This window comes from Ursus americanus, chromosome 5, assembly GCF_024610735.1.
Source record: "Ursus americanus isolate L20-20 chromosome 5, mUrsAme1.1.p, whole genome shotgun sequence".
Classification (NCBI taxonomy): Eukaryota; Metazoa; Chordata; class Mammalia; order Carnivora; family Ursidae; genus Ursus; species Ursus americanus.
This window is the reverse complement of record NC_142131.1, coordinates 9,292,739-9,317,102: the sequence shown is the minus strand read 5'-3', so window position 1 is coordinate 9,317,102 and position 24,364 is coordinate 9,292,739. Positions and strand designations below refer to the sequence as shown.

Sequence of the window (24,364 nt, the reverse complement as noted above, 5' to 3'; positions counted from 1 at the left end):
CCGCAACATGTGGTAATTTTGACTGCTCCCATCATCTTCATATACCCTCTTACCTTACCTTTATTGTATTGATTTCAGTTCTGGTTTTCTCCTTGCTTTTCCTTCTTAGTCTCTTTCTCTAGGCATTTCTTACATGTTATATTCTTCAGAATTCCTCAGTTTGTAGTAGACTCTTTTCCTTTCTTGAGAAAATTTATCTTTTCCCCATGGATCAATAATTATTATTATACTGATGATTCCCAATTATGACTCCAATTGAGATCCCTCTCCTCAGCTTTAGATCTTTATTTTCAACTGCCAAATGGCACTTGCTGCCTCATTGGTACCTAAACTCAGTACGTTCAAAATTGAACTCATCTCCTCTTCTAAATCTTCTATTCCTCCTATGATTCACATATTAATAAATGGTAATACCTTATATAAAAGCCTACAAGCCAACTACAAGGTACCAAGTTTAATTACCCTCCCTCTCTCTCTCTTTCCATCCACCCAACTCCCTATCTCTTTCTTCCCCCTCTTGCACTCCTTCACCTCCCACCCCTTACCATTCACATTCTACCCATAATTCCACTGTTACTACTATAGTCCTGATCACTGTAACACTTTAACTCCTACAGATTTCTTCTTCCTAAACAAAATTCCATTTTGTTCATGATATATACCTCTCCCAAACTGCTCATGGGACCCATGGGAAGCTGATCCCACGTTCAATTCAATGCCACACTAGGACCTGAATAAATCATCTAATTATGGCAATTATATTCCCCTTGGAAAATAATTAATTTAGGAGCTCAAATTGAAGTCAATCTGGTTTTTGTTATCTTTGCAACTGTTCTTGTTCCTGGTGTGGGCATGGAACTAAAATTTGTCCAGTCAGACTGAAGCAAGGGAATTTTTTTTTTTTTTCTTTTCAAATCTGGGGAGAGACTTTATTTCTCCCCCACTGGATATAAGCAATACAGCATGTTAACTTTGCTGCTACGACTGACATTTTAACATTCCCTTAAATTTTTTTATAAATCTATTACAAATGTATATGCCCGTAAATAATATTGCACATTATACACACACACACACACACACACACACACACACACACACACACACACACATATATATACACATATATATATATATATATATATATATATATATATACACAGTCTGCAATTTGGCATTTTTGTCAAAATGTTTAAAGATTTATTCATTTTGATAGCAACACCTCAATTACATTCACTTTCATAGTATGGTTTCCAGTGCAATAATAGCAAGGAAAGCAAAAGCAAAAATAAATTATTGGGACTTCATCAAAAGAAAAAGCTTCTGCTCGGCAAAGGAAACAGTCAACAAAACTAAAAGACAACCTACTGAATAGAAGATATTTGCAAATGACCTCTGATAAAGGGTTAGCATCCAAAATATATAAGGCATTTATACAACTCAACACCAAAAAAACAAATAATCCAATTTAAAAATGGGCAGAAAACCTGAACAGACATTTCTCCAAAAAAAAAAAACATACAAATGGCCAACAGACACATGAAAAGATGCTCAACATAACCCATCAGGAGGGAAATGCAAATCAAAACCACAATGAAATATCACCTCACACCTGTCAGAATTGCTAAAATCAAAAACTCGAAAAACAACAGGTGTTGCTAAGGATGTAGAGAAAAAGGAACTCTCTTGCATGGTTGGTGGGAATGCAAACTGGGACAGCCACTATGGAAATCAGTATGGAGCCTCCTCAAAAAATTAAAAATAGAAATACCCTATGATCCAGTAATTGGACTACAGGGTATTTAACAAAAAAATACAAAAACACCAATTTGAAGAGATATAAGCACCCTTATGTTTACTGCAGTATTATTTACAATAGCCAAATTATGGAGCAGCCCTAGTGTCCATCAATAGATGAATGGATAAAGAGGATGTGATACATATCTACACGGTGGAATATTACTCAGGCTGAGCCCAAACCAAGAGTCGGACACTCAACTGACTAAGCTACCCAGGCACCCCTGAGAAAGACAAATTCTTTATGATCTCACTTAAATGTGGAATATAAAACAAACAAAAAACCATACTCTCAGAAGAAGAGATTAGATTTGTGCTTACCAGAAGTAGAGCTTTGGGTGAGGGGGTGGAATCAGACAAAGGTGGGTCAAATATACAAACTTCCGGTTATAAGATAAAGAAGTACTGGAGATATAATGTGCAACATGATGACTACAGTTAACACCGCTTATAGTATATTTGAAAGTTAAGAGGGGAGATACTGAGAGTTCCCACCATGAAGCAAACAACACTGGTTTCCTTTCTTTCTTTTTTGTATTTATATGAGATGATGGATGTTAACTTACTTTGGTAATCATTTCACAATATATGTAATATATGTGAGTCAAGTCATTATGTTGTACACCTTAAGCTTACACTGTGCTATATATCAATTATAAACTAACAAAGCTTGGGGAAAATGAGATTAAACTCTTAGTGCTGAGAAGGGAAATATGCCACTAATAAATCAAAACTTGATATTTTTCTAGACTACTTATGGAAGATTGAATGCTACATGTTAAAACAGGAAATCTTTAATCCAATATTATTAAGAATTTTAGAAAGACTGAGGAACTAGGATTTTCATGGTAATTGTCCTAAGACTTTGGAGAACATGCAATTCAAAGCTCTCAATTCTAAAAATACAAGCATTTCTGCTATAATGTGTGCAGTCCTTTAAAACATCCCCTTAGGCAAAAATCAAACACCGGAAATAACTAGGCTTCTGGAGAAAACAATGTAGAGGTAAACCACCGCAACTTTGTAACCAGAGGTCTCACAAAAACAACCACAATCTTAATACATTTTAGCACAGCTAAATTCACACTAGCTTTTCACCCAGTACCAGCTACGTTTTCATCCAGTACCAGAGTTATCTTGTAGGTTTAAACACCGGGGCTCACCTTCTTACATTAAGATATAGCTCCTTGAGGATACCCACTCCCGTTAGAGATCAGTCTTATCAAAAAAAAAAAAAAAAAAAAAAAAAAAATTTAGAAATATCTTTTCAGCTTCACCTGCACTTGCAGCCTCACTGGATACGTTAACATTGTAAAAAGCATAATGATTCTCCATAGCCTCAAACTATTCAAAACTGATTCCAAAGGAAGGTACTACTATAAGATTTTTAGCTGTTTTTTCTTAAGATTTCATTTATTGCTAAGGTCTTTGTTTAATAGTAAGAAAGATTCCTCTGATTGTTTCAAAATCTGCTTAGTGTTAACTAATGAAACTTCTGGGTTATGCTTGTATCATTTTCCTATTTACCAATCCACTATACACTAATTTGTGACAGAAACAAATGTTCTGTTTTATCAGAAAGCTATAATCAAATTTAAAGTCTTAACATTACTCCCCAAATTATTATAATTTTTGTTTTACCCTCAATTTGTTTTTTGAATATTATAGATAATATATACATATATACACACAGGCGCGTGCAACAAGCACCTTCAAAATGGATCTGAGTGTTATTGTTTTACCTTAATTCCTGGTTGCATAAATTTTCAGATAATATCTTTGAATATTAAGAAAGGATATGAATAACCTAAAACTATTAAACTTTAATTTTCCTAGAAAAACCTATGTTATACACTGGTGTTTAAAATCCTATACACTTTAGGGGCGCCTGGGTGGCACAGCGGTTAAGCGTCGGCCTTCAGCTCAGGGCGTGATCCCGGCGATCTGGGATCGAGCCCCACATCAGGCTCTTCCGCTATGAGCCTGCTTCTTCCTCTCCCGCTCCCCCTGCTTGTGTTCCCTCTCTCGCTGGCTGTCTCTATCTCTGTCGAATAAATAAATAAAATCTTTAAAAATAAATAAATAAATAAAATAAAATCCTATACACTTTAAAAATGAGAAATGTTTCACAAGAAGGTATTCTATAATGAAAATACAGATCGCCATGCATACATTTCTACTACTTAGGTAAACATCATGTGTGATTTTTCTTTTCTGAATGTAGGGCACAGCAACAGATCTTGTAGAATCTTTAAAGGAGAAACTCCTGTTTTCACACTCTGATTCACAGATATTCTGCAGTCCTATTGGTCCAAAGAGAAGAGTCAAGCAGTCAAGTAGAATTTCACATAAAGACTAGTTTATAAGTTTTCATAAATGCATGTTGAAGTTAAGGAAGAAAGATATATAGTAAAATATGAATACTTACTGCTTCACATTTCCTTCTGCCGGCCAATACTGTGAATAAGCCATTTGCAGTGATGTGGATGGAGCAAGAAGGTATTATGCTAAGAGAAATAACCCCGAGAAAGACAAATACCAAATCATTTCACTCATATGTGGAATTCAAGAAACAAAACAAATGAGCATGGGGGCGGGGGAGAGACGCAAACCAAGAAACAATCTTGACTACAAACAACAAACTGAGGGTTGCCAGAGGGGAGGTGTGCGGGGTTGAATAGGTGATGTGGATTAAGGAGAGTACTTGTGATGAGCTCTGGGTTTGTATATAAGTGAGAAATCACTAAATTCTACACCTGAAACTAATATTACCCTGTATGTTAACTACCTGGAACTTAAATAAAAATTTGGAAAAGGAAAAAAAAAATAGGACAATGCCTAGCCTTACACTCAGGGTCATTGACTAATGCGTACAATAAAGGAGAAATTTTGTCAGTTTCTTCTCCCAAGAGAACGATGGAAACAATGTAGAGAAGTTTTTGTTTTATAAAAATCTGATTTTTATTCCAACATTTAGAAAATTGCTATATAATTTGGATGGATGTACAATGATGTATGAAATAATTATAAGAAAAGCTCTCTAGAGAAACACATTTAAGCTTAAGAAAAATTCCACAAATGGTTGACACATTTTCTACATTGAAATTTGAATATATTTTCACATGGAATAATTGTAATTATCATACGATGATAAGAGCATAAAAATGGAAATCAGTTCAGATATCAGAGAGTCTTTATCAATAAAATTAAGGTCAAAGTAAAAATATACGATCATACTGAATTTTGTGTCCAAAAAATTAAAGGAGCATAAAAATGTATATTGCAAATTGGCCAACTGACCAGAGAAAGTTTCTAAAGAAACCTCTCTGTGGTGAAATAAAAGATAAAATGATAATTTTTAAAAGGTTTAAAACTAGCTTCTTTTGGAGAATAAATATGACATTAATTTAAATTTTTATTATATGAACTGGATTGACAAATCTAATGTTATTTTGAGAAACTATTGAGAAACAAATATCCACAGCCCAAATGAAAAGTAGTAAGACTAAACTATATGAACCTAAGTAGTCCTACATAACCAAAAGCTAATAACTAATACATAAGATATCATAGTCAGAATTAACTTACATGTATTTTCCCACTTCTGCTTCACCTTTTTCTTCAAAGTATTCTCTATTGAAAGTATTAAATGTGTATTTTACAAGATCTTTTAAAAATCTAAAACAGAGACTATATTATTATATTTGCACTCAAATTATAATAAAACTTATGGGGTCACATGAATCACATTCATTTATTAAACATGTAACTATATTGTAATTATTTCAAATTTTATTAATATAGCATTCCATTGATGGACTGACAGTGTATAATTCTTCTGCATTGACGATCCAGTTATAAATCAGTTCTTTCCCTTTTTTTTTACTTTTAGATTCTTTACAGGTATATTCAGGATGTTACTGTCTTCCTTTGATAAACATTTATATAGGCAAAATGCAATAGCAGTGAAGAAGATAGTGAATACTTTGCAAATAGAACCTGAATTAAAAAAAAAAAAAGCATCAGATATATCAATCTGTTTAGAGCAAAAATATTTGTGGAAAGAATGCCAGTTACCAAAGAAAAAGTAAGTATATTTCGTCTCCAGAAAATATCAATTTTTCCAATTGTAAAATATAATTAATGTCATAAACTTATATCAAGTTACTTAAAGGAGATTTTTTTCCTGTTTACAAAAACTTTCAGATTTCTTAAAGATATGGCCCAAGAAAAATTCAAGGTGTGTTAGTATCTCACAGAATGTATTAATTTTAAAGCTTAAAAAGACATTTCTGCTTTCAGAATTGAAATATCAATAGGAACTGGAATCTATGTAATTGACTTCATGTAGCTTTACTCTTTTTGAAATATTCACCATTTTCCAAATAAAAACAAATATTGTAGAAAAATTAGTTGATTATGTAGGGTTTTTTATTCATTTTCATGTTTCAAGTTTCAGAAAATATATTACAAGGATTATATAAAAGTACTTGGGTTTAGGATGCAAATGACCCTGAAAATTAAAGTAAAAAATATTTTATAGCAACAACCTCAACTATCTGACAATATCAATTATAGTGGTTACAAAAGATAAAGTAAGAAACATTAATTAGTCTGTCATTTATAATAACACAATAATTTTCATACATCTTTAATAGCCCAACACTGTAAATAGCCCAAATGAATTTTAACAAGAAAAATAAATTGTAGTATATTCACAAAATGAAGTAGTATTCAGAAATTTTTTAAAAGCACAAGCTACTGCTATGGAATAACACAGATGAATCTCCCCAAAGCATATGAAGCAATACAGAAAAAAGAAAAAAAACTGTATATACTTCATTACACTTGCAAAAATTGCTAGAACATGCAGAACCAATGTATTGTAATAGAAATGTGAAAGAGGTTTATCTGTAGAGGAAGGAAATTGACTGGAAAGGGACAGGGGGAAAATTTCTACAGCTTGGATGAGGCTCTGTTTCCACAGGTGCACTCAATTATCAAAGGCCATCAAACTAAACACCTGAGATTTATGCTAATTGTATCTTAATTACATCTCAATTTTTTTTTAAAAAAGAGTACTGTTTGATACATTTTTCACAAACTAAACACAGTGTGACCAGCATCTGGATCACGAACAAAACATTGTCAACACCTCAGAAGCCCTCCTTTGTGTTTTCTCGAAGTCACTAACCCAAGGGTTAGTGTTGTTTGCTCTTGAACTATATTTATAACAGGTCAAAACTATGTAAGTGGAATCATACACTGCATAATCATTTGTTTCTGGTTTCTTTCGTTCATCATTATGTTTGTTGATTCCTCCGTAATTTATGCAGTTGTGTAGCTTTCACTTTCATTGTTGTATACTATTCCATTGTTGATTTTATCACAATTTATCCAAGCCATTATTTACTATTTGATTATCCACTTTTGTGAAGAGTTCTTTCAAGTCCTTTGTCTATTTTTTCCATTGCCCATCCTTTGTTTATTACTGATTTATGGGACCTCTTTATATACTTTGGACATTAGTTCTTTTTCACATTTACCTTCTACACTGCAGCTATCTTTTCATTATTTCTTTCGATGGTCAGAACTTTAAAATGGACTAGTTGACACGAAATTAGCACAAAAGCATATTCCTATTATAGTTTCCTGTGTTTGTCCTTTCCGATGTAATTCCCTATTTCTTTATTATTGTTTTCTCCTTTTAGTAGCTCCTTAGCAGGATCTCTAGCAGTTCACCAGCTTTCTCAATTACGTGCTGTGTTTGAAAATAGATTAAACGTGCTACAGTTATAACTAGAATAAAAATTAAAAGGCTCAGCAGTGTCTTAAGAGGACTTACTTATGAACAATGCCTAGTTTTGTTTAATTATCTCTCAGAAATTAATTTTGACTACTTAAATGTCTTTTTTTTTTTACTTTGTAATTGTTTTTTAAAATTGTACTTTACCCAGTGTTCTATATAGACTAAGCTTACTGGATAATGGACTTTTGAATTACAAGGTACCACTGTATACTGTCTCACAGAGGTATTTGTTACTGTTAACTATTAGAGTCTATTATTATGTGTTTCTTTGAATTAATGAACCCACTCATTAAAATCACAAAACATATAAACTCTTTTAAATATTTATCACACCAACAACATCTATGCAATGAAATCACTGAATGTTAGTACCGATAAAAATTTCAGAAATTATGTAGTCCAGCATCCTCATTTTTACAGATGAATAAATTGAGATCCAGGAAGATCTATTGAACTTTTCAAATACAAGCATATTTAAATTTTCTCAACACTGACCATAGCTCATACAACTACAATATCCCAGTTCCCCATATCTCTTTTATTCAACTAATAATGAATGCTTGCTATGTCGATTGTTATATCATTAAGCAAAAGAAACAGTGAAACTTACATGTAAGTAGGGTAAGAGTATCTTGATGTTCTTTAGGGGTGTGAAAAACATTTTTTTATTTATCCTATCCTTTACTATGGAAATGGAAATGGTCACAAGGTCAAGCAACTTGGTCGTATAAGTATATCGACAAAATTGTTTCCTAAATTGAAATTTTGCTAATTACCACCCCTTATTCAGGAATAACATAAAACAATTGTGTATTTAATGGAATGACTCAAACAGTCATATAAAAACTATAGAACTTTAGTTTCTAAAATATTTTCTTTTTTTTTTTTTTAAAGATTTTATTTATTTATTTGACAGAGATAGAGACAGCCAGCGAGAGAGGGAACACAAGCAGGGGGAGTGGGAGAGGAAGAAGCAGGCTCACAACGGAGGAGCCTGATGTGGGACTCGATCCCAGAACGCCGGGATCACGCCCTGAGCCGAAGGCAGACGCTTAACCGCTGTGCCACCCAGGCACCCCATCTAAAATATTTTCTATATAATAAGTCTTCTTAAATCATCAAAGTATCCATTTGTTCACAATTTATTATTACTGCACATTACTATAAACAACTATACATTTTTAAAACAATTATATTTTTCTATATTTCTTCAATAGGTATTACTTACATATTCCTACCATAAAGTAGGCCATTTTCGTCTTATTATAGATCCAACAACGTCCTGTCTTTCCACAGTATTCAGTCCCCCGAAAGATACAAGAAGTGGCTCCTGCCATTTTAAAAAGTATTGGTCCAGGTATAGTCCCTATGAAAAATGCAGTAATTGTAAATTCTCCATGAAAACACTACAGGTACAGATAAGAATGTTTTTATTCTAAAATTAAACACACATTTAGTCATCATTACATTTAAATATATCATTTAAAATTAGCTAAGAATTTGCTTATAAATAGGATTATTAATAACTGGAAACTGTAACTGTATTTTTAAAAAATCCTTATCTCTGCAGGCATAAAAAATTAGTATCTTTGATATTTTTAGAATGGTGTACATATTGTTATGCAGTGGACATCTCAAAACTTTTAATTTCTCAATTAGAAATTTAGGAGAAAGTATTTAAAAGAGAGATATTAAAAATTATTTTTGTGAATTCAGTGTACCTCCAAAGACTTCAAATTGTGAAATTTTCAATCAATGAAAAGTTAGTTTTGTAGTGCAATGTACATCTGTTATCAAGATATTGTGAGAAATAACTGAAAATGTAAATGGTTTTGTATGTTTGTAGCAACCCCTAAATCCAGAGGACGGCTTTTGTGTTGCCTGAGGTAAATCTCTATATGCTCTCAGAGACAACACCTGTTCAGCAACAATTTCAGCTAAAATTGAATTGAAAGTCACTTAAAAAAAAAAAAAAAGCCAGTGGGGAGCCTGTCTGGCTCAGTTGGTGGAGCATGTGACTCTTGATCTTGGGGTTGTGAGTTTGAGCCCCACATTAGATGTGGAGATGACTTAAAAATAAAATCTTAGGGGGGAAAAAAAGCCACCACAAAGACATTAGAAAAAGGATCTCAGAGCTAACATGTCTTAACCATCTTCCTTCTCTCAGGGCCCTCATGCTCCATGACTCTTGATTCCTGTGAAAGATCATATCCATCACCAATTTTCCCAGGCTCATTGAGTGCTGGCACTCTGTTTATAATTGTTCAAGGCGAAAAACTTAGGCCTGCTATTCATTTTTTTTCCTATTTTCCATCATATTTTTCCAATCCATGATAAGTTTCTGTGACACTAACTCCAGACATATCTTGGATATGTTGATTTCTCTCTTTCACAACCTCCAGAATCCAATTTAATATAATTCTGACTTAGACTTCAGCAAAAGCCTTTTTTTCCCTCCACGTTTATCTTCTGTAAGTATTTCTCCCTCAGAAGTAGAGTTATCTTTTAAATGTAAATCAGATAATCTCTACTCTCTGCTGCAAATTCTCTGTTGGCAAAATCCTGTTAGATATAGAGCCAGTCTGTATCTAAAATATCATATTCCACCCTCTTCCATCAAAAATGTATTAGTCTCCCTGGCTTCCTTTCTGATGCAGAAACTATTTCTATACTTCTTGTTTCTCATGTTCTTTCTTCCATTACAAAGCTGTCCTTGGGGTACCTGGGTGGCTCAGTCAGTTAAGGTTAAGTGTCTGCCTTTGGCTCAGGTCAGGATCCCAGGGTCCTGGTATCAAGCCCAGAATGGAGCCCCACATGGAACCCCATATCAGGCTCCCTGCTCAGCAAGGAGCCTCCTTCTTCCTCTCCCTTCCTCCCTCTCCCCTGGCTCATGCTCTCTCTCGCTCTGAAATAAATAAATAAAATCTTTTTTTAAAAAAATCTGCCCTTATCTAGTGGGTCATTATTCACATAAAAATATGCTCTAATTTTTCCTGACTAAAAAAGCAATTTTAACCCCACATATTGATCCAGTTATAGAATTATTTCTCTGGTCCTCATCAAAACCACACTTAAATTTTTCTACATTCTTGACTCCATTTATCATATGTCTTTCAGTCTGAATCCAGTTCAATCTTGTTTCCTTGCCCCATTAATATTTTTCATCAACTTTTGAATCAGGGGTGCTAATATAGTCATAATGCAGATTTGAAAGCTAGCCTTTGCTATTTTAAGAAAGCCAGAAGTACACAGTGCATTACCCTCAGCAAGACCAATTTTTTCTTTGGCTATAAATCCTTGAAAACATCCGATTCAGAGTCTTTGGTAATGAAAATGTTTAAAAGCACTAGTTTAGGTTAATGACTTCCCAAACATGCAAGCAATCCTGTGGTTATATGTTTTGTTTCAGCTTACCAAACTACTTGTATGAGCTTGATGAATATACCTCTAATCAAACATTGTCCTGTCTAATCAAATATAATTATAATACATATTTTATATGGCAGGATGGGCTTTGCATTAGGTATTGTCTTTTTACATAAATATTGTCTCCTAAATTCTCCAAAGCAACTCCCCCAGTCACTTGTTTTGTATCAGTTAACCATTATTTGACATTCCAAATATACATGTAGACACACATATCAAAAAATGAACAATTCAGTGTAATAAAAGATTGCCGAAAGTCCATACCAAACATTCTCAAAATCACATAGGTCAAACCCAGGGCCAAGGAACGATGATTGTCTGATACAATCCTGCAAGCAGATAGTAATGATATTACCAAAACATCATTATTATTAGCAATAGAGAATGTTTGCTAGGTTCAAGGTTATTTTTTTTCCTGTGTGTTAATTAAACCAAGAATCTTTAGCTAGTTGACAGAGTTCATTCTGGGTGAATTAAAGAAGCACCACTCCATCAATTTCTTTATACCCTGCCCCTCACCAACTGATTCCAAAGCTTCCTGCTCTTCACAAGGAGGAAGCATTTACGGACCAAACCCTCTGCCCCAGCCTCTTTCTTCCTTTGCTGAAAAGACTTAGCACTAACTTTCATACTTATGTTCTTCCATTTTGAGGTGCATACCCACTCTTTTAGATTTCTCCTTTTTGCCCCTGTGAGATCCACTGCCTACATTACTCTACCTTTATCTCTGTCTTGGGAGGCTGACCTAATGTACTATATCCCTATGCTCTCTTGCTTTCTGTCTTCCAGTTAGGGTTTGTGATTTGGGTGCTCCAGAGTGAGGACGGACAGTGAGGTCAAGGTGTTCACGCTCAGGCTCTCTCCCTGCAGAGTGATATCAGGTTGACTGGGTCCGTAGGCAAAGCAGTCCCCTCTACAGGTCTCTCTCCTTCCTACCCCTGTTTTCCTGTGGCCAAGTAGTAAGACCAGAGGTACTATGCTATACCCTGTGATTTCTTATATTCCACCCACATTTCAAACAGCCACGTTCTTCAACCTTGTTCAAATTGTCCTAATTGAAGTGTGCCTTCTCTTTCCTATTGGACCTCTGACTGTTACCCTCACTATTCAAAACCTAAAATAAACAAAAAATAACTTTCCCAAATACAAAAAAAAACGAACCTCTCTGTATTTATTGGTCAAAGCAAGTATTTGTTTAAAAAATGCATAACGCCACGTACTAGTTTGGAAAATGAAAATACAATAAAATATAATCAACCTTTGAACATATTAGGAAGTAAAAAAATAAGAGCTACATTTTATTCTAATTAAACTCTATGCTTACCCTTTGTTTTCTTGTTCTAGAACTTGAACAATAAACTAGTATGACCAATATTTTCATCCAAACTGACCCAATTTATTAAAATGTAGCATACATACAATATTTTGTGACTATTTTACAAAAAGTGAGGTAATTCTACCATATCAACCTGGTGAGAATATATATTCTTTCCTCAGATGCTTACTACTAAGAAAATGAAAACAAATTAACCAATCCTCAAAAGAGAATGGCATTTTTAAATAAAAAAATACTTTACCCTTCTATAATGAGCGGATTCTTAAGGGAGGAAAAAGAAAGGGTCACATTGTAGAACCGTACTTCGGTACAGGTCTTGGTATAATGTGCAAATATGAATAATATGCCTAACTGTAATTGTGTGTTCTGCTTCAGTTAGCACAGGTAGCTTCTTACATGGCTTATCGCTGCTTTCTGAAGCATAGATAGAGCTGATCATAACTCATAAGTATAATCGTTAAGATGTATTTATGTATCTTCAGTTTGATTAGAACCATCTTTCTGATATGCAAAATAAGACGAAAAGAGTAATGATTCCTCAGATTTTCCATAATCATTTAAATGAGCAGCACAAAATAAATAATAGATATGTATTCAAAATATTTAATGAAAAATGAGTATTAAAATATACAGCGAATATAACAATGAAGTGAATATTTTTTGTACATTGTCTAATAAGTAAGGCTATGAGAGGATGATTTAAGAATTTCATGGAATAAACAAAAAATTTGTTAGTACTCTTCCAAAGTGTAAAAAGGCAGCTTCCACTATCTCCTAGGACTTCTAAATTCATATTTTCACTCCATGGCTTTCTTAAAAGACATCAGTTCTAAACTGAAGTTCCTGTGGTGCACAAAAGCTGCTCTTTCCCTAGTGTTCCCTGTCACAGGAGATGGAACTGCCATCCACTGTCATGCAAAGTTCAAGTCCAAAATGTGAAAAGAAGCATCCTTGATACCATTTTTTTCTTCGTTGGCCAGATTCAATAACCAAATACTGTCATTTTTAAAATACGGCTTTTTCATATCTCTTTCTCTGATTTAAAAATATACATAAATCTCTAAGACCACTGGCCTATTCCAAGGCTCTACCTCACTCCTTAAAGAAACGAAGTAACTTCTTAATTTATCTCCTAACAACCATCCTTATCCTTTCAGTCCACTCTCCACAGAACAGCCAAAGTGATTTTTTTTTTTACCTCTGAGATTCTGATTATTTCACTGCCCCCACTAGGATCCTTCAACAGCTTCCCCTTGTTCTTATGATAACATCTAGAACTGCGGAAAACTTTTCAAGGGTCAGCCTGATTGCACAGGTCTCATGGCACGCCACCTCACACCGCATTTTTGCCTAAGCACCCTCCTTGTTCATGACATTTGATAACACAACAATCTTACGAAGCGGCTTCCCCCACTCAGAATCTTTGCTTCTGTTGCCACTGTATGAAATACTCAGCCCCTAACCTTTAGGGCTCAGCTTAAAAGTCAGTTCTTCAGAAACACTCTCTCTGAATCCTCAGACTGAGTTAGATTGTCCTATAATTTTCTCATTTCATTTCCTTGCATTTTCTTTGCAGCGTGTTTTAATACCATAATTGAATACTTATTAGTAAAAACCTTTTTTTTTTTCCTGCTGTTTTTCTTGCCACCCTCCAATATCCAACAGTGCAGCAGGGAACTGGACACTTTTCTCTCTCTTTTCTTTTATGCTTTTCTTAAAAGTTCTCATCTACCTTCTTGCTTAAACCTGTGGTGACTATCACAGTTGAGAAGACAAACATTTTTTGTTTGTGGGATGGAAGGGATGGAAGGGAAAGAACTGAAGAACTATTTTTTCTTTTCTTTTTCTTTAGTTATTTCCTTGTTTTTCCTTTATTTTCAACTATTATTTTTTTTAATTTGGCTAAACTCGTAAACCTGATTTTAATCCATTTACATTTAAAAATTTCTGATGTATTTTACCATTTTTATTTTATTTACTTATTTTTATTAATCAGCACCTTGATGGGGAGATACAGACAAGTCATGGTACTTTTCTGTTTAGACTTCAGCCTCACACATCTCAGATTTTAACAAATTTCTCCAGAGAAAAAATAATTTTATCATTCTCAGTCCCATGTGATCACCCAAAACTCTGCCAGCTTGCTTGCCCCCAGCAGTGACCCTCTACCTGGACCTAGTCCAGACTGTCAGCATCTAGCCTTTATCAAGAATTGGCAAGAAACTCAGGGAGAGCCTTAGATCTCCAATTCACCTCTAAAAACTTCTGCTCTCTCTGGAAGTTTAATCCCTCTAGTCCTTTGCCATTTTCTGCCTGGAGATACATGATTTTTATCATTAACCCAGCTTTTCTAGTTGCCCTCTGTAGGGCCATTGGCCTGATACAAACTTCTCCATCCTACCCCTCTCTTCCTTGACTTTAATTATCATTTATTTGCCAGTGATTTCACAATTTATGTCTTTGGCTCTGAATCTTATTGTATTTTTAAATTAAACTTTATTTGTTGAATTTGTAGTATAGTTACATGCTTTGGAAAGCAAAACAATATAAAGAGAATATGCTGGAGAAACTTGCTTGTTTCTGCCTCTGCCTTCATCTGCCTCCACTTCTACCTCATCCCTTTGGGCTACCGTTAGGTTACCATTTTAATTTCTCTTTTGTTTATATCTACTGTTCCGTTATGCAAATACAAATAATTGTAAATGCATATCTCTATATTCTTTCTTCACAGGAAGTAGCATACTATATTCACTGTTCTGTACCTGATTTTTTCATTAACAGTGCATTCTTAAGATCCTTTCCTACATGAACATAGAGCTCCTCCCTATTCATTTTTTTCAGTTGCATTATATTTCATTGTGCAGAAATGTTTTGACTTTGGTTATTATTTTTAACTTAATGGAGTAAATTATATCAATCTTTCCTGCTTTTAGATTTTGAGTCGTAGTTGGAAATACCTTGTTCTTTTAAAGATCATAGTGAAATTGGTCTATTTGTTTTTCTAGCATTGTATTGCTTAATTTTTTTTACATTTAAATCTTTATTCCATGTTAGGTTTTCCCAGTGTGTTATATGGGCTCCAAATATATTTTTTTTCCCCTTGAAGTCTATCTCTTTATACTCAAACCACTTTCCAAAAGATCTATCTTTGATTCACTTTTTTAAGATTTCACTTTCATTTTATATGAAATTCCCATGAGTTGAGATCTATTTCTAGACTTACTGTCATTCTATTCATAAACCAATACCATATTGTTTTAATAATTAAAACTTTATGGTGCTTTTAGCTTATGGGGTTAAGCCTCCATTATTGTGTTTCTTTGTTTAAGATTCCCAAGCTACTCTCGTTATTTTTCCCTAACAATTTTAGAATCAGGTTTTAAAGTTCAATAATTATATTGGTATTTTCATGATCACATTAAAATTATCAATTAGGTTAAGGAGAACTGATATATTGGTGATGTTCAGTCTTCAGAAATCCATAATATGGGATATATTTTTCCCAGCTGTTAAGTCAGTCTGCTTTTGTGACATTCACGTGTGTGTGTGTGTTTCATTTTGTTTTTTTACTTTTTGTTTTGAAATTATTTATTTTTGAAACTCACAGGTAGTTGCAAAAATAGTACAAAGTACCATGTGTTCCTTTACCCAGCATCCCCCAATGACGAAACGTTATATAACTATTACATAATATTAAAACCAGGAAAATGACATTGACTTATTTCTGTTAACCAGACTACTGACCTTAATCTGTTTTCATTTTTCAGTTAATGTAGGTTAAAAAATTATTTTTAACTGAATTTGTGTGTGTGCGCGTGCGCATGAGGGTGTGTAGCTCTATGTATATGTTATTTTTTATATCCTGGAGCTTAATGAACTTTTAACTAAATGTATTAGCTATTATTTCCAATACAACATAAAAAGAACTGGTAATATTTTTCTTGGAAGTTTTATTGTAACTGAAAGATAAATACTGGAGTTCAAATCTCACCAAGAATGAAAGATCCTATGTTTAACTTTCTTTCAATCAGGACCTCTCGAAAGACTATGCCCTAGAATAAAGGGCAATCTGGAAATTGATAAGGTCTTTTAGAGACTTAAACTTACCCTCAAACCAACTAAATTTCTGTTTGGATTACAGGTAACTGTCCCGATTCTGTACATCTAAATAAAACTATTGTAAAAAAATTTTTTTGGAGTTATTAATGTCTATAGCCTCTATTGTTTTTGGTACACAAAATCTCACATATGATTAAAAATAATTACAGGAACTATAATTTATATGCTGGAGAAAAAAATACAATATAATACTTCTACAGAATATTCAGATACTAGATACCTAACAGAGATTTTAGATATGGGGAATTAATATATACTAGAAAACAAATGATGAGAGGATTTTATCAGAGAACTAGTATCTATTAAAAAGAAATGAAATTCTATAACTGAAAAATACATGAATTAGATTTAAGAACTCAGTAGGAGAATTTAATAGCTAATTAGACACAGATGAAGATATACTTAGTAAACTTGAGTGTAGGTAAATGGAAAAGCAAATGGGAAAAAGATTAATACATCAAAAATTAGAAAAGCGAAAAAACTTCAGTCTAAAGCACAGAGCATAAAAACAAATGAAAATAGAAAGCAAAAGTCAGAAAAAGACACATGGATACGGAGAAAGGTTTATGATATATGTTATTAAGATCCCAAAGATGAAGAGAGAAAGAATGGGGCAGGAGGAATATCTGAAGAAAGAATACTTAAGAATTTTCCTAGATCAATGAAAGATATTGTGGTAGATAATCACCCAAGATGACAGGTATCAATTCCTTTTTTTTTTCTTTTCTGTACTTGCTAGTTGTTTCTAACATCAAAAAGTGGAACCTAGTGATCCTTTTCCTGAAACATGACTTTTTTTAGCTAATAGAATGCAGAAAAGTGACATTCTTGGGCATCTAGCCTAAGTTAAATAAAGCCTTGCTACCTCCGCCTTATAGCTTATGCCTGAGTCTCTTAGAACACTAGGACTTTGGGTGTTCGCTTTTGGAAATGTTGTACTTTGTTAGCAGAAGTACAAGTCACACAAAGAGTTTACTTATGGTCAATCAACCTAGCTAGGCTCCCAGCAACAGTTAGCCTAAATTGTCAGTGGTCTTGGAAATCCAGCCCAATCACACTATCAGATGACTAAGTGTCATGTGGCATCTGACCACAAGCTCACAAGAAACCTCAATCAAGAACTACCCTACTGAGTGCAGTCAACTCACAGAGCCATAAGAGAGAAAGATAAACTGTTGTCATTAAGTGATAAATTTAGGATGGTTTGTTACTGCTATGGGCTGAATTGTGTTCCTTCCAAAATTTAGATGCTGAAATCCTAATCCCTAGTACCTCAGAATGCCATCATATTGGAGACAGGATTTTAGAGAGGTAATTAAGTAATTAAGTTAAAATGAGGTCAGTTGTGTGGGCCTAATCCAATATGACTGGTGTCTTCATTAGAAGAGAAAATATGGACACAGAAATGTATGGAGAAAAGACAGTGCAAAGACTCGAGCAAAAATGGCCATTTACAAGCCCAGGAGATCTGGAACAGATCTTCCCTCAAAGCCCTCAGAAGGAACCAACACTGCCCACACCTTAATCTCAGATTTCTAGCCTCAAGAGCTGTGAGAAAATAAGTATCTGTTGTTTAAGACACCCATCCTGTGGTACCTTTCTATGGTAGCCTAGCAAACTAATATTCTTACCATCATAATAGATAACAGGAAAAGACGACAAGTCTGTCTTTTAAAGCCATAAAAAAATTTTAAATCTCCATGGCACACACACAGAAACAAAATCATATTAAGACATATCATAGAAAAATTACTGACAACCAAAGACAGGGAAAAATGTTAAAAACATCTAGAGAAAAGGCATATTACATTCAAAGGAATAGTAATAAAGCATTCTCATAGAAATCGGGAACAGTAAATATTTCTTTTTAAAGTACTAAAATTACCACCAAACTTGAAATTCCATAAGCAGCCAAACTATAATTTTATGATAAAGGTGAATAAAGAAATTTTTAAACAAACAAAAAATGAACAAAATTCATTTCCCTCAGACCCACAGTAAAAGAAATTTTTTTTTGAAGAAAGAAATGATCTCTGAAGAAAGCAAAAAATGCAGGAAAATATAAAGAGATTCTGATAGTATGATATTAAATATACATAATATACATAAATATACATCTTTTAGGTTGTAAAATTTGTGTAGCATCGGAATATATGACAACAATAACAAAAGTCTGGAAGAGAGTTAATGGAGTTAAAGTATTCTTAGGTCCTTGAATCATCCAGAAGTGGCAAAAGTACGAATTTAATTTGACTCTAATGAACCACATATACTCTTATAATGTCTTGACTAATATAAGAATAAAATAATACATAATTAGCAAAATAATAAAGGGAAAATGATGAAAATTAAAAATAATCAATGCAAAAGAAGTAAAGAACTAAAAGAACAAGTAGAAAATAATTTAAAGCAAATGCTAAAATGAGACCAAAATCCAAACATATCAGCAATTATTTTTAATTTAATAGTCTATATAGTCTAGGTTAGACTGGATTTTTTTTAAAGGCAACTATAGACTGCTTACTAGATATACCTTAAATATGTATAATCAGAGAATGATTGAAAGTAATAGAATGGAAAAGTGTATATTATGCTAATGGAAATATAGCTGATAAAACAATATTCAAGTGAGAAAAAGTAATTCTAAGATAATAAGTTATTAGAGGTAAAAAAATAATATTAGAATATTTCAAGGGCTAAAGGATCAATAAAGCAAGAAGTTGTAGCAATTTGAAATTTGTTTTCAACTAATATAGTCTCAAAATATATACAGCAAAATGATATAATAATGGAAAAATGCACCATCATAAACAAAGATCTTAAATAATTTGTAAGTCCAAAGAAGTTTTCAAGGAAGAACACATGAAAGTATGTTCCCTGAACACAGTGGACTCCAAATAAAAATAAATGGAATATTAATTATGTTTATATTACATATAAATATAAGATATATAACAAAATATAATGAAAATTTCAAATGTTTAGGAATTAAACAATACACTTTTAAAAAACATATGGCTAAAATAAAAAACATCAAAAGGCATATTTGAGTAGAAAGAATGAGAAAAATACATATTAAGACTTTTGGAATGCAGCTGTATTTACATCTGGACAGAAAAGGAATATATATTGGGGCGCCTGGGTGGCTCAGTCAAAGCATCTGCCTTTGACTCGGGTCATGATCCCAGTGTCCTGGGATCAAGCCCCAAGTTGGGCTCCCTGCTCAATGGGGAGTCTGCTTCTCCCTCTGCCCCTGCAGCTCCCCCTGCTTGTGCTCTCTTTCTCAAATAAATAAATAAATAAAATATATTTTAAAAAAGAAAAGGAATATATATTAATATACAGAAGATATATGTGAATAAAATAAAAATATAATAAACATAAAAGTGAAATGATGCAAATTAAAAATTTAAAGTGAAAAGATTCATTAGCTTCTTTCTCTCACTTTCTTTCACACACACGCACACACACACACACACACACACACACACACACGAGGCATTCCATTTTTAATTTAAAACTCCACAAAGAAATTTCCATGCCCAAGTGACAACAAAAGTGATTTCTTCCAAAGATTTAATTTAAAAAAATTTAACCACGCCTTCATAAAATAGCCCAGATACAAAGAAGAGAGGAAATATTTACCAACTCATTTCATGAGACCAGAACAGCATTAAGACCAAAACCCGACAAGCAGATTATTAAGAAGGGAAAATTATAAGGTAATCTTAGTCATGAAGACAAATGCAAAAATACTAAACAAAATATTAGGAAAATGAATAAAGCAACTGACCAAGACCAATTTATTCCTAAAATAAAGTAGAAATGTGATATTGTGATCATTTCAATATATGCATCAAATGTATTTCAAATTTTATTCATTAAAAAAAGTCTTAGAGAAAAAGAGACTTAGTGAATGAGGAATGAAAGAAAAACTGGCTTATTCTGAAAGACGGTATCAATACCACACTTAATTGTGAAATTTACAGCAAATTTCATATCTCACACTGAAATATCAAAAGCCATCACCATAATGCACATAAAAAATAAGGATAGTAACTATCACTACTTCTATTCAGCACTGTAAAGGACAACTTAATCAGGCAAGAAAAAAAGTTATAAGGGTTGGAAAAGAATAAAAATCATTACTTGCAGATCAGGATTATGTACATAGAAAATCTGAAGTTAAATTACCAACCAACCACTAGAAATTAATATAAGCATAGTCACAGAATACAAGATCAAAGCACAAGAATGAATTGCATTCTTCATACCAACAATAAACAACTATACTATACTATGCTATACTAAGTATGAAAAGCATTAATTACCTAGGACTGAATCTATGACGGACATAAAAAACCTCCATCTTGAAAATGAAAATTATGAAAAATTACTGCAAGAAATAAATTTAAATAAATGAAGGAATTATACCTCATTGATTGATTTAAAAACTCAGTATGATAAGTATAGCAATTCTCTCAAATAGATTTGAGGGTGTTCTGTTTAAAATTGCATCATGTTAGGGGTGCCTAGGTGGCTCAGTTGGTTAAGCATCCAATTCTTGGTTTTGGCTCAGGTCATGATCTCATGGGTCATGAGATCGATCCCCACATTGGGCTCCCTGCTCAGTGGGCAGTCTGCTTGAAGATTCTCTCTCTGCCCCTCCCCTCAGTGCTCCCTCTCTCTCTAATAAACAAATCTTTTTTAAAAATCTCATCATGTTATTATAGACATGACTAGTTAGATTTCAATCACCTCAAAATACAAGAATGGCCAAGAAAGTCTCGAAGATGGACTTAAAACAAAGACTGATACAAATATTCACAATAACTGTACAACAATAAAGACAGTGTAATACTGGTGCAAGGATGCATAAATAAACCAATGGAACAGAATAGATACAGAAGTAGGTCCACATATAGACAGCCTCTTGTACACTGTTACAGGGTAAGTATAGCCTTGAAGTAAATGGTGGGGAGTCTCTTAGTATTCATATAAAAAAAGAATGAAATTGGATTTCTACATTATATTTTAAAAATTTCCAGCTGAATTATTGATTTTATAATTTTTATTAAAATAACAGTAAATGTCCTCATGATTCTGCTTAGGGAAATATTTCTTGAACAGTACATTAAAATCGAAAATTTATTTCCCTCAAAAGATGACATTACCACAGCTGAAAAGGCAAGCCATTGAGTTGGAAAAGATATTTGTTATGAATATATACGATAAGTAATTCCTGACTTGGGGTATATAAACAATATAGAAAATAATCCAAAAAAATTAATAATAAACAGACAGCCCAATGTAAAGTAGACAAAAGAACCGAACAGATATTTGACAAAATCGCATGTTCACATGGCTAATAAGTACAGGAAAATGTGTTCAATCATATCAGTCCTCTGAATAAGGAAATTAAAAACAATGAAATATTAACACACACCCATCAAAATTGTTCAAGTTAAAAAAACAATAACAGGCTGCTGGAAGAATGAATTTGTGCAAACACTTAAAAATTAAAAAGCTGAATGTATGTAAACCCTATGACCCAGCAATTACGTTGTTTATATACGTATTCGATAGAAATGTATTCATATCTTTCCCAAAAGACAAGTAAAAAATGTTCGTGGAAATAGCAATCCTAACAGCCCTAAACTGAAAACACTAACTAGAGAACAAATGGGCAAATTTTAGTATATTCATACAATGGACTACTATAAACCATGCTATACAATATGGTAACCATTAGCCATTTGGGCCTACTTTAATTTAAGTCAGTTAAACTAAATAAAAATTAAAGTTCAGGGGCGCCTGGGTGGCACAGCGGTTAAGCGTCTGCCTTCGGCTCAGGGCGTGATCCCGGTGTTGTGGGATCGAGCCCCACATCGGGCTCCTCCACTGTGAGCCTGCTTCTTCCTCTCCCACTCCCCCTGCTTGTGTTCCCTCTCTCGCTGGCTGTCTCTATCTCTGTCAAATAAATAAATCAAATCTTAAAAAAAAAAAATTAAAGTTCAGTGCCTCATTCACACTTAGCTGCATTTCAAAAGTCAACATGCACATGTGGAGAGAGACTACTATTTTGGACAGCAGATACATAAAACATTTCATTATTTTGGAAAACATGATCGGACAGCACTACTATAGGGCAACAGAAATAAATTTCTTTTGTATACAACAATATTGACTCTTGGAAGAACATTGTTAAGTAACACAATATAGACACAAATGACGATGTGCCATAATCTATACACATAAAGTACAAACAGAACAGATTAACCTATTCAGCATAGAAGTCAGGATAGTTGTCACCTTAATGAATGAAGGACTTGGTGACAAGAAAGGAGTTATTGGAAGGACTTTTGGAATACTTATAATTATTGACTTCTTGAACTGGATTGCAGTTACACTGGTGTCTTCACATTGTAAAAATGCATCAGACTGTGATACAAGTATGCACTCTTCTGAATATACATTATGCTTCAGTAAAATGTCTGTAAAGATGACTTCCCTGGACTCCCCATTTATTAGTCATCCAACAAGCTTGTCCTTCTTTTGATTTGTTTTCTTCCCCCGTTTTTGTTATATAATTTCCACTTTATCAAAGCATATTACATTGCATTCTATTGTGTCACCCTTATACTCAGCTTAGTATTTGTCTTAGTTCTAGTATAAATTAATTATATTTAGAAAACACTTTAGTTAAGTATAAGTAGTTAAATCTGTTTAGTTTAACATAGCTAATGCTCACCAATGGACCTTTTATCAAAGTTTTCCCGTTATATCTTGGCTAGATATAACTCATCTTAATGTCAATTCTTAAGAAGTATCTCATAACAACACTTCCTGGCTTCTGCCACATCAAAACTGTTTATAATTGTAGGGCAGTTTGTTGATAATGCAATAATTAGCTCATATTTTCTTTCTTCAGCAATCTTTTAATTGTCTCTCTATTCTAGAGGTGAATGTTGCTGTTTAGAAATCCAGTGCCAATATTTTTTGCTTTCCTCTTTTTTTAGATGGCAAAAGGACTATTTCTTCATCTTTAAATATAACAATTTTACTATTATATATCTCAGTGTTGACTGTTTTGGGTCAATTTCCCTAGATACTTGATGTGCCATTTCAATAGGTAAATGCAAATCTTTTATATTTCAATATATATTCATTATTTATTATTATTGCTTATTAGTTCAGTGTTTATTAAATATCATTATTGCAATAGTTTAACCAGAGATTTAGATATTTATTGTTGGATTGTTTTGGTTTTCTTCTTTGGGGACTTCAATTATGTGTATGTTCGATCTGCCTTTCCATCTTCTATTTTTGTCCCTTTCCTTAAATACTTTTTTATTTTTATTCCATAGTCTCCATTCCCTGCCCCCCACCAACCACAGTTGGTTTCTATGTTGTCTTTTCTTCCCTGTGTGCTTTATAACTTAAAACTAAATGATAAATTATAACTAAATTAAATGAAAACTCATTTCTGAATTTTTTCCTTTTAATTTTTTTCCTTAGTTCTTTTAGTTTGCATTCCATAGCCTCATCCATCTAGCTATTTTCTCATTTTGTGGCCATAACTGTTTAATTTTTTTAGCTTAAACTTACATATAGCTACATTTATATTTTTATCTGATTCATAGGAACAATATTCTATTGAATTTTCATGGTGTATAGTAATGTTTAATAACTTTCATTTCTTTTACTATAGTTATTTTGTATGCAGGCAGAAACTTTTCCTTTTCCACTTATTCATGAGAAAATTCAATGAGACAAATTTTCTTAAATTAGAGGCAGGTCGTGAGAATGGACCATAAGGCAGGGCTCACCAGCTTCAAAACTGAAGTTATCTCCTCTGTTGATATAGGTGAGGACTT

The 24,364-nt window shown here is 33.2% G+C and overlaps 1 protein-coding gene across 1 annotated transcript in view; it reads right to left on the bottom strand.

Moving 5' to 3' along the window:
• Positions 1–5,651: 5,651 nt before the first annotated feature.
• Positions 5,652–24,364, bottom strand: part of SLCO6A1 (solute carrier organic anion transporter family member 6A1) — a 96,938-nt gene continuing 78,225 nt past the window's right edge. The window contains exons 11-13 of the mRNA XM_087861894.1: positions 11,297–11,361; positions 8,835–8,972; positions 5,652–5,796 (exon numbers count right to left, since the gene is read on the bottom strand). Coding sequence (XP_087718020.1) covers positions 5,660–5,796; positions 8,835–8,972; positions 11,297–11,361 — 340 coding nt within the window. The 3' untranslated portion in view covers positions 5,652–5,659. The remainder of the gene's footprint in view (positions 5,797–8,834; positions 8,973–11,296; positions 11,362–24,364) is intronic.